This window comes from Atta colombica, unplaced genomic scaffold (genome assembly GCF_001594045.1).
Source record: "Atta colombica isolate Treedump-2 unplaced genomic scaffold, Acol1.0 scaffold9, whole genome shotgun sequence".
Lineage (NCBI taxonomy): Eukaryota > Metazoa > Arthropoda > Insecta > Hymenoptera > Formicidae > Atta > Atta colombica.
In genome coordinates, this window is record NW_017259583.1 from 1,871,334 (window position 1) to 1,888,188 (window position 16,855).

General features: G+C 28.0%; 1 protein-coding gene across 5 annotated transcripts in view; it reads right to left on the minus strand.

Annotated features, from left to right (window-relative positions):
- The window catches only part of LOC108693478 (ATP-binding cassette sub-family G member 1), a 42,702-nt gene that overhangs the window by 20,610 nt on the left and 5,237 nt on the right, over window positions 1-16,855 (minus strand). For all 5 annotated transcript variants that reach the window (XR_001932027.1, XR_001932026.1, XR_001932025.1 and 2 more), the window contains exon 2: window positions 5,197-5,621. Coding sequence is in view for 1 of the 5 variants with exons in the window: in XM_018202459.1 (XP_018057948.1) it covers window positions 5,197-5,419 (223 nt within the window). In the remaining 4 variants the exon portion in view is untranslated. The remainder of the gene's footprint in view (window positions 1-5,196; window positions 5,622-16,855) is intronic.

A 16,855-nucleotide genomic window follows, 5' to 3' on the forward strand; every position in this document is an offset into this window, starting at 1 on the left:
AGTATATTTTTATAGTATAAGTATTAATAAGTTAGAAACAATAATTTTTTATATTAATAATATAAATAAATGAAGTAATAACAACAGGAGAAAATGATAATTGCATTATAATTTTAGTATTGACACTATTAATAGAGACACATTTTTTTTATATTGCAGTGAATGTTTCTGTTCTAGTTTTAAATGTGTATTGTGATTCTTTATTCTTTTATGCTCTCTCTCTTTCTCTCTCTCTCTCTCTCTCTCTCTCTCTCTCTCTTTCTCCTTCTCAACATATTTAATTTAATAATAAAATGCTTAGCTGCTAAGAATCATGACTTGTTTCATTAAATTCATTAAATTTTGTTTTCGATTATATTCTTACATTGACATCCTATTGCCATATTTCGAAATAGCCGATAATTTATTGTTAATTATAATTCTACGCCGCGTGAATTTTGTACGTTATATTTTCAAAACGTGCGGCGCGACTTTCTCCGTTTAAAACTTTCTTCATCGTATACTTCTTTTATCGTACAGCTATATGATACAAATACTTTCTCTTGAAGTATTGTACGTCACGCAATATATGATTGTTAAAGCAATTAATCGTCAAATTATTATTTTAAACGTCACAAGGGTCTTTTTCAATATGTGTTTTATGTGACACGCACATTGACATATATTTGAACAATATTTTAAATCAATTAAAATCTTTAATATACTCTCGTTTTCTTGTATCATTATGGAATTTTTGCGAGTTATTCAAGATTAAAAATATCTTTAGTCTCTCATTATCTCATAGTCTCATTGAACAATTTGCGAGCACTGTAATAATTACAATCTGCTTTCACTCACGTGCGACTATATCTTTATGAATCTAAAAAGAATTCTATCATAATAATGTTAAATTCCAAATTTATTATTTTATAAGACATAGAAATTTATATTACAATAATATTAATGCATTTACATTTATACAAATTCGTAACATATACGAAAATATATAAATGTGACAAAATAATAATAATAATATATCCATATTAATATTATATGTTTTGAAAAATATAGAAACCATATTTTAAATCATTCTCTCTCTTTTTGTGTAGTAAGATTATTTTAAAAATACGAAATCTCGTAAATTATACCTACAAAATATTTTTATAACGATCATATAAAAAATAAAACTGCAAAAAAATTGTTCAATGTTAAAACTAAGGAATAAGTATAAGCTTTAATGTGATAATAATCTTTGATAACCCAAGAATTAAATGATAATCAAACAAAAAAATATATCATAGAAGATGTTAAAAGTTAAAGAATGATACTGTATTGTAATTTTATTTCATACAGTTTAAGGAAGTATCTCTGGAAGTATCCCTGGTGAAAATTTTTTTCAGAATTTTTTATATAATTTTTCAGAATTTCTATAATATATGATTTTATAACTTTCTCACATTTTTTAGACAAAGTGGAATACTTCTCAGAAAATTTACGTCTTTTTTCAGAATTTTCTATTGTATGTTAATTATGAAATATCGTAAATTCTAAGATTTTTTGTAAGTATAATTTCTAATGGAATGTTATAAAATTTAAAAAATTAGAAAATATTTTTTTTAAATTATGGAATGAGAAATATATTTCTTAATCAATCAATCAATTATATTTCTTAATCAATTGCGGTAAATAATTTATTACATCTCCGTTTTTTTTTTATTGAGAAATTTTCCTGATTTTCAACAAGAAATATCGCGTTTGAAATGCATGTCACAAATGTTAATGACGTTAAGGGGGAACTACCCTTGAGACCTAAAAATGATACCAAATTTTGGTAATTTTTTGCAGTTAACTAATAAAGTCAATCAAAAATCATTTTTCAATGCTTCACTATAAGAATTTTCAAGAGTACAAAAAATTTTTTTTTAATTTTTATCACAAAATGGTACTACATCAGCATCAAATCTCTTTTTTTGGCCAGTGCGTATGCGGTGTGCATGGAATTTTCTATATCTTTTAAGATGAAACAAAAATCCAAAAATTCTTATTATCTATATTCTTATAGTTAGAGAAGTACATAGGATTATTTCAAAATATTTATTTTTGTAAAAATGGTAAATGTTTGAAGAAAAAGTAACATTTTCGGTCAAAAAATGTTATCATTTAATGATAATAACAAAAAAAGTTTTCAATATATCGCAAAAGTCCTACATACGTATCTACATTAAATAATCTGAAAGTAATCTGTGCAAATTTCAAGTGAGTCAATTAAGAATTGTAAAAGTTATCGTGTACACTGACTTTGAAAACCTCGTTTTGAAAAAAACGCGTTTAAAATTTTCAGAATTGATTTTTTGCTTATAAAATTATAAATCAAAATTGATTTTAAAGTTTAAGGATTGGTGATTTATAGCTCAGGAGTTTAGATATTAAAGACTTAGAATTTGAAAACTTTAGTTCAATTTTCTGCCAATGAATAAGAAATATATCTCCATTTCTTGACAGTATATTTACGTATATCATTTACCCAGTTGTTACTGAAACTCCGAAAATTCAATTTATCATCTCAAATTTTTTGTACTCTTGAAAGTTCTTATAGTGAAGCATTAAAAAATGATTTTTGATTGACTTTATTAGTTAACTGCAAAAAAAATCGGATATCGGGTTAAAACAATATAGGTTTGAAAGGTAAGATTTAGTACTTTCATGTAAAATTAATGCTAATGATAATTGAGAGAGATACACTCTAAATACGGCAGAAACTCGGATATACTAAAAAAAAGCGTTTTTTGTAATATTAGGTTAGAATCTCGATCGATATCTCGAAATGGAACGTGATGGAACAATTCTGTTGCCAGATTTCGATTCAATGTGAAAAATTACGTAAGAAATAATTACTCTCGTTTCCGTTTCTTAATTCGTCTGTGTGTTATTATCTCATCTAATCAACAGTCCACTATTATATTTATTCATAAAAATTAAATATAATAAAAGGTATATAAGAGTTTTAGCTTATATAAGACGCTTAGAGCTTATATAAGAGCTTATATAATTATCTAAAAATACAAATTTTATATTAAAAAATCAAGATATTACAAGATAGAAATCATTAAATCCTAATTGATTATAATTAAATTACGTTATAATATGTTTCGATCTTTCGATTAGGCCCTCTTCAGATATATAATAAACGCAATGATGTTATCACAATAATGTTAATAGACATAGAATTTATTGTAAAGATAAAGTTTTTTTATATCTCACATCAAAATTAACCTATTTCAGCATTAATAAACCTAGACAGGATAATAAAACACAAAAAGATATCCTCCCATTTGAATCAAAGAAAAATGTAATAGGATATATAACTCTGATATATATGCCGCACCTATCAAAAACTTAATTTATTAAATATTATTTATTATATTTAAAGTAAACGAATTATATTAGTAAAAACTGATGATTTGTACTGTCTATTACTATGAAAAAAATATTAGAAATCTTTATTATTTATTTTTTATATTAAAAAAATAAACTTTTTGAAACCCTTGCATTTTTGCCGAATATTCCATAGGAGTGGAATATATGACTACTCATAGCGGGAGGGGGAGGATATGTACGGCTCATGAAAAATTTACAATTAATGCATATAAATAAGACGTAAAATGACAATAAAATGTGTAAAATGTGTTTATGAAGTTCTATTAAGCAATAAGAATGGTAAATGTATAGGAAATAAATAATAATTACAATCTTTCTACACATATTACAAGTGTTGTGACATGAGGTACATATTTTATATACTGCGTTTATTGCATTTAATGCACTGAATTCAATCTGCGCTTTATCTATGTTTTGGGCATAAATCCCGTCCGCTAAAAATGCTGTACATCCCAAACAGGTGGGATATACAAGACAACAAACTAAACAAAGAATATGAAAGCAAAGCACTTGTATTTTGCTATACAACATGCTTTACTATTCCACTACACGTATGTATCACGAAATAACCACTCTTTTACACACTCTATAATAACTATTTTATGTAGATTATAATTTATGATGACGTTACTTATGACAAATCGATTCAACTCACAATAATTTCATTAATATTAACTGTAAGAAGCTGAAATCATAACACAACTAATGTACTATAACAGAGAGATGTATATAACAGATATGAAACAGAGTAGTGAAAGAAGGTACGTAACAGAGTAGTGCAGAAAAATTATCCCCTCTCCTTTTATTTTTTTCTTCTGCAGCATAAATCCCAGCGTAGCGTATTTGCCGGAATTATTATATAGAATATACAGAATATCGTGCAAAGATTGCAATGCTTCGTACGTGGAACACGCCGGAAGATTTAAAATTAAAAACTAGGATCAATGAACATTGTAACAATATTAACAAAAATACTGCCAACCCGTCTGTCATCACAGAGCATAGAATGCAATATAACCATGAGTGGGAGGATATAAAAATCCCACTTTGAGTGGGAAGATATAAAAATATTGGACAACAAAAGATATTTGGGTAAGAGACTAATATCAGAGCTGCATATTATAATGCAAGAAAACAGCATTAAAAAATCGACACCGAATTTTTGCACATGCGTACACGAGCATTATAAAGAATTTCTAATTCCGTAAGATCATTCGTTCAATCTTGATTCGTTCATTGACTAACAATATCTAATATTTTTACTTAGTATCGCAACAGAAGACAATTATAAGCACTGAAAAATGTTATAATTAAAATATCATTAAACAAAATGTACTTCTCATTCTGGCAAACAACGGATAAGTTATTCGAAATTTCAATTTAAAGACTAAATATTCATATAAAATTATTAATCACAGTGTTATTCCAAAAATTAATTTGGACAGAATAAAAACTCAACCTAGGAAATTCGAGATTACACCCGTTGCAAATCAGTAATGAACATTATGTGAAAAAATTAATCACGAACATTCAAACATTCGCTGAAGATGAGCTGAAACGTACGAGATAATGTAAACAATCGCAAAAATAAATGTTTCAAGAAAACACAAAGAAAAAAATCGAGGAGTTATTTTCACTTGCCCATAAGAAAATAAAAGTTAATAATAATAATTAAAATATAAGTATTTAAAACTCGAAACGGAGTTTTAAATACTTACATTTTCTTACTTATTAATGTATTATACTATTTATAAACAATAATATATTATTTATACTTACTGATTGAGAAGTTGCGTACGCTCCATTCCTTAATGCGATAGCGTATATCGCGGAACGTCAGGTCAAGTTCGGGCCTCTTTGGAAAAGAGTATTTCTCCTGCTGTAGAAAATAATTGTTGTTGCGTATAATAGCCGAGTCTCGCATGTCGTCTTGACTGCTGTGGTCGAACTGGCAGCAGTTCAGAGAAGATCGCGATGGCGAACAAGGCGTCGGAGTGGTCATAGCAAATGCAGATAAGATGATGATTCGGAACACAAACTCGCTAGCGACACACAAATAAAAAATAAAGAAGAGAAACGTCACAATGTCTCAGATTGAGTGCGCACGTTCACTGTACTTTCTTTCAATTTTCACTTTGCAATTTGTCACATTCGCTTTTATCGTTCTCGATGACTCCTGCTCTTACATGCCTTATTGGTTCAACCTGAAACGAAATTAGGACCATATGTCAGAATAATTTATAATTAAGATTTAATTATAACGAAAAAAATGTACTAATTGTTTGTTAAAATACCGTTTATATGTATAAAGAATTAATAATATTCGAATCGACTGAGTGAATAAACATTTAAGCAATAATAAAAGAATAAATATACTGTGCAACAGTAAAGCCAATTAAAAAAAAAGTTGATCGATAAAATGTGATGATTAATAGTGTTACGAGAAAATGTGCAACAGCTACAAAAAAATTATTTTACAAAGACAGAAACAAGTTTATGCGATATATCTACATATATTACGAGATAAATCTAGACTCTACGAACTAAATCAAATAATTTTTTTCCAATTGTCTTGTTAATTACTAACTCCACCTTATATTAAAAATATCATGTTTATTATGTTCCATATAATACATTCTCTTTCGGATAAAGAATCATGCTCATGCATATGTAAATAAAACATGAATCATTATCTTCTTATTAAATATTAATTTCATTATCTTCTTGTTAAAAATTAATTTCATTATCTTCTTATTAAAAATTGATTTCGTTATCCTCTTATTAAAAATTTGTGATATAAATTGTAATATATAATACATACATGTACATGTATATGTATATATATGTATATGTACATATCTGAACATATCTATTATACACACAATCTGACGTTGCGATATTTATAAAAGCTTTACATTGTTATTTGCAAATGACGAATCAACTTATTGTCGTTCTAATAAATAAGTAATTAGGAAAAACCGATTAAATGCAAAAGTGAAGGATAATCGCATAAAAAACCGGTTTGTTTAATCGTTATTTCGACTGAATTATTGTGAGACGGATATGCAAAAGAAATTTATCTTATAAAAAACAAAATATCGAATTATTTGTGTTTTATGCAGATGACCACGAATATTGATCATATCAATTTTTAACTTCGTTACCCCACATTACGATCGAGAGGCATCAAATTATTGGTTTTCCTATTGCCATTAGCAATGACAAAAATAAAATCATTTGTTGCGCTGAGAAAACGGTTTTTGTATTTTGCAAATTAATCGCATAGTGAGAATTAATCTGTTTATCTGGCCTAAAAAATAAACATATCATAAACAAAAATAATCAGTTTTGAAAAAAAAATAAAAAAAATTTTTATTTAGTGCATAAAACAATAAAATATTTAATACGATCCATCTACAATGCAAATATTATGTTCAACCATAGTTATTATATGCCTTTCGCTTTTTAATATATTCGATTGTCTTGATTTATATAGATTAATTAATTTCATGTTCCAGATTTATAATCACATCGATCCTTGTTTTTTATCTTGCATCATTTTACATAATTTTTAATTTTTTTTTATATTTAATAAGATTAAATCTTAATTGCATAGAAAGAGTAAAGAATAAATGAGCATCAATCATAATCGCAATCAATCATAATGTTTATGTAAATTTTAACTAAAAAATTAACAGTATTACGTAAAAATTGCGATAATCAATACACACATAATTTCGCAAAATGAATTTGCAGTTAGATACTTTGCATGATCTATGCGAATAATAAACCCGAATAAAAGAAAGAACAATACAAATGACGCAAATTTTTATTTCAATAAACGAAGTGCGATTTTGAAAGTTTAATGTAAAAGGAAAATGGAAACATGTACTAATTTATTAAACTGAAAAACTATATATATTAAACTATAAAATCGATCAGACTCCAACTAATGTTTACGTATGTCGATACATTGAAGAAATAAATTTATCACAAACTCGTTAAATTAATTACTTTTTTAACATAATAAAAAGATATTTTCCTGCGACCCATCTTAAATTATATAAGTGTAAACGTGTATCATATAAATAACTCAACATAATATAATAAAAGTATTGATTAGCAACAAGTAATGAATAACAATGTACATTAAATCAAAAAGGGATATAAAATATATTTAACTTTATAACCATTTTAATAAAAATGAACGCAAGAATTGTCATATACAACTGTAATATTGTTGTCCGGAAAGTTCGCGTCGATTTTAGGTGGCGTAAGGACAGGTCTGAATATCAGAACGATTGAAAACAAATGACATGCGTACATATCGTAAAAGACGGTACTTCAGGCATACGTATTTGGAAAAAAATTTGGTTGCGATATGTTAATTTTTGTCAGTTTTATACGTCTTTGAATATGGAAGAAAACAAAGTGTATTTTAAGCATTCAATATTTTTCTTTTACCGGAAAGGCAAAAATGCCACACAAGAGGCAAACAAGATATGCGCTGTTTATGACGAAGGTGCTGTAGCTGAAAGAATTGTGCGAAAGTGGTTTGCTAGGTTTAAAGCTGATGATTTCAACCTTGAAGATCAAAAACGCCCGGGTAGGCCCTCTACCACAGATGAAGATCAGATTAAAACTGATCGACAATAACACGCTATACGATACGTAAATTAGCAGAAATGTTGAATATGTCAAAATCCACTATCCACGAGCATTTTGTGAAGCTTGACTAATAAACCGTTTTGCTGTATGAGTTTCCCATGATTTAACGGAGAAAAATCTGATGGATCGCATTTCCATTTGCGACTTGTTCTATAAATGCAACGAGGAGACACCATTTTTGAAGCAACTACTGACGGGGAATGAAAAATGGATCATTACAATAATGTTGAGCAAAAAAGATCTTGGGGAAAGCAGAATGAATCACCTTTAGGCACCCCAAAAGCCAGTCTTCATCCAAAGAAGGTCATGCTCTGTGTCTGATGGGATTGGAAAGGGATCCTATATTATGAGCTTTTATCAAACAACGAGACGATAAATTCAGAGAAGTATTGTTATATAAATTATATGAATTAGACGAATTGAAGACAGCAATTGAACAAAAACATCCAGAAATAGCGAATCGGAAGGGCATCGTGTTTCATCAGGACAATGCGAGGCCTTATGTGTCTTTGATAACTTAACAAAAGTTGTTGGAGCTCGATTAGGATGTTCTACCCCATCATATTCACCAGATCTCGCGCCCTCTGATTTCGATCATTACAACATGACACCTATTTCGATCATTACAAAATTCTCTTAATGGAAAAAGCTCTTTGTCGACGTAAAAAATCACTTAGAAAAGTTTTTCGCTGAAAAACCTGAGAGATTCTGGAAAGATGAAATTTTCAAGTTGCCTGAAAGACGGAGAAAAGTTGTAGAACAGAATGGCACATATATAATTTAATAAATGTATACTAAAATTTAGTAAAACTGGACAAAAGGGTAGCAGTCGTCAATAATCTTGACATATGTCAAGGTCACGACCCTGAGTGACCTTAAACAAATTTCGTCAGTCGTCTTTCGTTAAAAAGTTATTAACAAAGAAGTTTAAAAAATAAAGTCTCTTTTCTATTACACGAAACAAAAATTCTCTGCTTTAAAACATATTTTACGATTTTCCATGTGAAGCGACTCTCATCCAGAATTGTACAGTCAAAAAGTGAAGACTGAGCTGTATGTATACATTAAATGATTTATCTATTAATTAAAATTCTTTATACATATCGAGTTTATTTAATTATTTTTATATTTGCCGTGCTTCAGGGACGCACGACTCTCTCTTCGACTCTCACTTCCTTCCCCCCCCCCCCCCCTGCAAAGGGGCGCAAGATTCTCATTTTCAACTTTCATAACGTAACGGATAAAAATCCCCTTTTGTCCAGTTTTACCATATTTTTTAATTTTCACAGCTGCCTTAATTAGTCACTTTTTGCAATTCATATATAAAGTCGGCGAATCCAGTTGGAAATGTAACAGAATAAATTTCTTTGCGTATCATACTTATAATAATCTGACGCAATCTGATGCAAAAGAATTTCTAACACAACATTCACGCAGCTAATAACTGACTGCAGAAACAAAGGTCGAGAAGTAAAATTGCAGATGTATGTATAATTTGTAGACATCTCACGAGTATACTCTAAATTTACTATTAAACGCTATCTGACAAAGAGACTCTGACAAAGGCTCTCATGTTCGTTTCTCGAGGTCATCACGATGATAAGTCTGTCGAGTACTCATTATGTTAATGTTGAATGCACAATGGTAGTATCTTCAAGAACGAACTTTGAAAGAAATGAGACATACGTACATCCTCGAGGATGATTTTGTTTAAAAAAATCGAAAGGATTTCTCCGGTTCGCATTAGAAAATCTGTTGCTTCGATCGTTTACCAACAAGTTCGCCTATCGTAATTCGTAAATACATTATATTAAATTTTACATCGATAAGTAAGACTTAGATGCGGAAATATACAGGAAGGAAATAAATATTGGTTAGATAAGGAATATAGGAGCTGCGTATTTTGCGGAATAAGGATGGATTACATAGAACAATTATGTGGAGGAACGTCAAAAAATATGTAATTGGTTCAGGGATTTAGGAGAAGATAGGGAAGAAATATGGAGGAAATTTCGGAGCGAAGAATTAGATTCAGAAAAATGTAAAGTTTTAAATAAATTAAAGAGAGAAAGAAAAAAAGAGATTAGAAAAAAGAGAATTGATGAAGAGAGAATAATTACACATTATCGGGATAATGTCATAGAGTAATATATTGTAGGTAGTGGAATAAGATCTAGCTGTGTAAAATATACTGAATTAGAAATGCTAGGAGATATTTTTATGTGTTTGTATTGTATTACATTATGCGATGTATTTATATATTTTTATATTTATATTTATTTTATATTTATATATTTTAGTGAAGCTATGCAAGGGTATTTATAGATTATAAGATAAAGAAATCTATACTGAGAGTCGGAACTGTGATAGGATAGATTAAAGTAACTCAAGATAGGAAACGAACAGAAAATTAGGAATAAGATATTTACGGTGTAGTGCATAAGAAATAAAGATAGAATCAAATAATTTAGATTTTGTTTTATCTGCGGTGTGGAAGGATGAGTGTGTTTAAGAGATTCATTATAAACCAAATCCCTTCTTAACAATAGTAAGCTGAAGTAATAAAGTTCTATTCTATTCTAATTTTATACCGTTGCACGATTTCAGGACTATAATTCTAGAAAGTTTAAGAATTAATAAAGAAATAGTAGCTACCTTTCGATATTCCGAGAAAATTTTCTGCTATATATTTTTTCGAAATCGGAAAACATCGATAAAAAAAATTATTTATTTGTTTATTTGTTTTTTAACGCGTAATAATTAATATATCATTAACAAATACGTCCAAATTATAATTTTATCAAGCTTATATAAAAGTGCTTCCTTCCGTTTAAGTATGATTCGATGATTCTCACGCGATTATTTTGCGTCAAGGTAATGGATATATTTTATCGGCAGATTATAGTCACTTTTTTTTTGTTGAACAAAAAAACAGAAAAACTATATTCTATAAATTTTTGCATAAATTTTATTGCTGAACAGATATACAGAGATCTATCGCGTAATATAATAAAATTAAAAACACATCGATGTCATAACATAAATTAATTCACCAATTTTCGAAGCAAATAGTTATTTTTTTCAAAATGAAGTTTTATTTTATTTATCGCGAATTAATCAATTGTTATTAAAGGTCTCACAGAGAAATTAACAGAAATTGAAAGAAGTTTATAAAGATCATACTGTATTAAGGATCTAGTTTTTAACAAAATAAAAAAATTAATACAATAAAATAAAAAATTTAGCAGAGATTTAGAATTCAAAATTATTTCTTTAAAAGGTAGATTTCTAAAAAATAATTATGATAAAATGAGATTTTTGGTTCCTTAATTGAAATTAATTGAAATTATTATATAAGTTATTAGTTATTTTATTCATCATAAATTAAATAGACTTCATCAATCTAGCATCAATAATTATGTTACAGAGATATCAGTTTGAGAGGATTATATTCACCCGAAGAAAAAAACCCGGACATGGCGCATAAACTGGAATGTTTCGGCTTGTATCGACCTTACGTTACATTCACATTGATTTTCGTTCAGTAATATCGCAAATTTTACTAGGACTTTTACTTTTACTTCGACGACGAGTATAACTTCTTGAACATGATTATGTTTCCGATACACGACCTAGATTTTATAATCTATCCCATGTGTTTTTGCCCCAGCACAAAGAATAAAAAAAACGAATATCTATTTCTGATCGTTTTATTGAAGAATTATGCAAAAACCGTACAAACTATGCCTGTGTTTTTCTTATCTATCAATTGTACGAATCATTACGAAGTCATTAACGCATAATTTAATATACACGAAAAAAACACTATGCTTGTCACAACCAGAAGTAATGATAATTTCCGCTCATCAATACATTTGGTTGGTATAATCGTAAGAAGGACATATATTAACAATTAAGATTTCTTAATATGTCTCTTTAAAAAAAAACAAACTTGAAAAACTTTAGCTACTTTCTAAAAAAAGACATAGTGTAACACAATAAATCATTTTTTACTATATATTCTTATTTATTAATGTTAAACAAAGTCATAGTTATTTAATCTAATCAAGACAAAAGATAACAAGTTGATATTAGAAAAAGAGTTATTGATACTGACATATCATTTTGTTTTTAGATAATATTTCTTAAACAAAAGGTAAAAATAAAACCTTAAAAACATAAATGCAAGCAAAAAATATCTCTTATCAGCTAGTATAAGCAGTTTTTATAATATTGTTTACAATTTTGCAATAATTAATTTTTTCGTAAGATAAGCAAAAATGAGTGTCTGATAAAATGGATTCCAAAACTGACAGTAGGCAGTAATGCTGCGTATTCCTATTCTTTTTCTTTTACAGAAATTATCTATATAAAGTATCTATAAGTAAATGTATATAAGATTGTTCAGAATCTTTCCACTTCGTTATATAACATTTTTATTGAAGTATATGCATATTTACTTTATGCTATTTTGCAAGATGCAAATATGTGACGCGATAGTTTTTCAAAACTTTTACCACATATGCACAATTGCTTTCAGCTCCAATAGAGCTATTTGACACTATAAATATTAGGTGTGAGAAAAAGTTCGTGGCGTTTTTCCCGTTAGATGGCATTAAAAAAAACCTAATTTTATAAGAATTAAGTTAGTTTATGATCTGTTTTATAGATAGGTGTGACGTTTTATACTAGATCCCAATTTTAAATCGTACTATAAAAAAACTGAGAGAAAAAATAATATAAATAAAACTGATTTAGGAAACTACAAGCATTTCAAACGACGTAATATTATAAATAATATAATCATTATTATTTAAAACTACGTAATTTGCAAAAGAAAATCATAAGAATTTTATTTTCGCATTCATAAAATTCATTTTTAGTTAATTTAATATATAAATAAGCCACAAATATATGAGTTTGTACTTCTTTAATTAGCTAAACAGATCATGATTTTATTAATATTAATAAAATGCAATAGTTTAAGAAATAAGGGATATCGCTTTAAGAAGATCGCTATGTCAGTATCGACGACTTTCCTTTATAAGTTTTAATATAGATTTAAAAGTTAATACAAGTTAGTACAAGTTTTATGAACTGAACACACACTCACACATACTGACACACTATATAATTCACAGTATAGTTCTTATTTTTGTAATACTGACTTTTTATTAATCAAGTTAAAATGCTGTTATTAATTAGAAGATAGAATCGGAAACTACACTCATGACATCGCTTATGAAGAATGGAAAGTTCCAGTGCAGATCTCAGAATATGATGCGCACATGCTAATGCATACGTACATTTTTTCTAAATATCGATAAAATAAAGATATCATGTCACTGTGGCATGATATTATTATTTTATTCCACGCCAAGCTGTAAATTTATTGTATAGGAGTGAAATTTGAATCCATGTATGTAATATTACAAATAAATTTAGCGATACTAGAAGTAAATTTACAAATGATCTATAAATATACCACATTCAATTAACTTTTCATAATATTTAAATAGTTTCCATAAAATAAGAGAGATAATACAAATTTTAAATAAAAAACTACAAAAAGTCAATAAATTTACTAAAAAATAAGTACATTTCCTCGTATCAATTTTTATATAGTTTTTATAATTGAAATATATTATGAGTGATTTTTACTTGTGCAACTGTAACAGTTTTTTCCGTGTACATTTATTGCGGTTTTTATCATTGTGCACAAATCATTGAATCATCATCATTATTATTTATAACAATAATAAAGATGATTTTTTGTGCACGCTGTCAATGCAATTGCGTGTTTGTATAATAAGTACGCAATAACGCGCCTTCACTTGAATGAATTTTTTAAATGCGCGAATTTTTTGAATAGAGAAATCGTATACGTTCCATGTTTAAATAAAAATGTAATTTTAATTGTCCAATACTGTAATAAGATAAATTAATAAAGTTTCATGTTTTTGTTGTAAATTAATAAGAATCTAATAGGGTTCGATAAGTAACGATAAAACTCTCGCAGGGATAAAGCGGATTAACTGACATGTCGAAAAGCCCTATATCATTTTACAATTTTCGCAATAATTAACAAGATATTAATTACTAAAAATCATCAAATATTAGTTTTTAATAATTTTTTACTTAAGTACTATCAAAAAAACAGTAAGTAGCTTTACAAAAAAACAGTAAGTAGCAAAAATTGTTTATTTTCAATTCTCATACAATAGAATTCTGAAAATTTTTTCAGAATTTTTTAGAACCGCATTTTCTCATGTTGGTAAAAATAGTTGCCCAAATAAGAAAATGCAGTATTAAAAAGTTGACAAAAAATTCTTAGAATTATATAAAAAGGAAATAAATTAACGTTTTGAAAAATGACGCCTCTTAAAAGTGAAACGGTTCATTATAGGGGGTCATGCCTGTAGAGACTTTTTATCAGGACGATAAGATTTACAACATATTAAATTTTCAGCCAATTCGACCGAAATTCAATTTCCATAAGGTTTATGCGGAGTCTTTAATACACTGCGAGAAAATTTAAAAGCTGATATAATTTTTTAATGATTTATTATGAGAATATTTCAAACATAAAGCTTGGCACAATCACTCAATAATGTTTGTTACAACTCAATGTTTGTTACACTGAGGGGAAAAACATCCTACTGGAATAATTATCAAACAATTAAGAATGCATTGAATTGTCTATTTTATAGAAAATAATCAATAATTATATGACTATTAATTATAGTGCATAAAAAGTCAATTCTCAATAAGAAAAAATGGAAACCGCTGTTGATACTGTGGTAATTATTGTTAAAGACTTCAAAAAAAAATTGCGCATGCACAAAGCAATTAATAACACAGAATTATCTACAATTTCATTGATGTTAATGAACTATAGCAAAAGCGAATCAAGAATCGAGCCTCTTATATACCCAGCAAACGCAGTTGTATACCATTAATGTAAATTTATAAATCCGAATATAACAGGTTATGTAACTAGGATGCAACATGCATTCTCGTTAATTGTAATTTCCCACTCAGATGAATAACAGAGACTATGAACAGTATTTATATAGTACTTGCTATATGTTATGGATTGTTATAATAGTTACTTTTTTGTTGTGTAAACGTTTCAATGTTCATATAATAATTATATTTTTGTTATATAATTGTTTTAAATACATTATTATGAATATATTAATGTCGCTGGTAGAAATAAAATCGCTTGGAAATGCTCTTGATGGAAATAAAGCACGGAAAATTACTGAAATCGTTAAAAATCTTTATCAATTGATCTATTTTAACTGATTATTATATCATTTTGAGTCAACTGATAAAGATTTTAGCGATTTTCAGCGATTTATTTCCATCAAAGATCGTTTACAATTTTATCTTACAATCATATCTTATTATAGCTTCGCTTACATGTTCTCATGAACACTATCTCTCTTCACTATCTCTATGTCATCGATGACTGATTTCCTAACCTGAATAGTAACACTTCACTATAACAATTAATTATCTCCATTACGGCGTAAAGCGATACTTTATTATCAAATTCGTTCATTTCGTGCAAAAATGCATCGAATGAACTTAATCAACATCGGAGGTGTAAAGGCTAGACTCAACAATTACCGCTTTTACATTTAACTAATTCCATGAAACAGCTTTTAGTATGATATAATTTGTAATGTAAACGACTGAAATCACTAATAATATTCTTTTATAGCAGTAATACTCATTTTTCCGTAAATTCTTATGATTCAAATACAAATAGTCACGCGTGTTGCGCTTTGTCACGCTCGACAGCTTGAAACTCAATTGGCACAGAGCTTCGTGACGTCACGGATAGAGATCGCAACATTAGAATCATAATTTAAATTATATAGTATTAATATAATATCAACGAAACAATTATTATATAATATGCAATAAATGCCGTTATATTACTGTTCATTTATTATAACATATAAATAATGAAACAATGTAATAATTTCATACTCGATACTCGATTGTATTATATCTATAAAGTTATATAGTAATAATATAAATAGAAGGTAACATATATTACATTATTTATTACTTCCACGTTATATTGTATTTATGTTTGATGTTTGCTACATCTATCCAGTGAGAAATAATGAATCGAAATGATATCGAAATAATATCAAAATCATCGAAAAGAAGTAGAAATCCAACATCATTTCGAGATTCAAAAATTCAATCTCGAGAAAATTTCGACATAAAAATCAGCTTCATTTCGAACAATTTTTGATTGTTCAAAATTCAATTCGATTTTAAATAATTTTTGAAGTCGAAACTAGTCGCGTTCATCAGACTCAACTGTTGGGGAACGAATCCGTAAGCGCTCGCTGCTATTAATCTATCTAAAAGAATACATCAATAATAGTGAGCGCTCATGAATCCGCTCCGCAACAGATAAGTCTGCTGAACGTGACTAATGTCGAATTTGATAAACCACAGTGCAGGATAGGCTACAATGCTACAAATGCTTTGAAGCATTCTTTGGTTAGTATTAATAATCACTATCGATTCGACATTGAATTGACGGTCATTTCTTAATTTTCTCATTTTAAAATCGTCTTCAGTAATGTCTTAAGATGCGATTCTTCATCAACTTATGATATTTTTAGATTGTACTTAAAGCAGTCTTAAAAACACACTAGCGTTTTGTCAAAATTTACGTACATACACACCACACACACACACACACACACACACACACACACACACACACACACACACACAC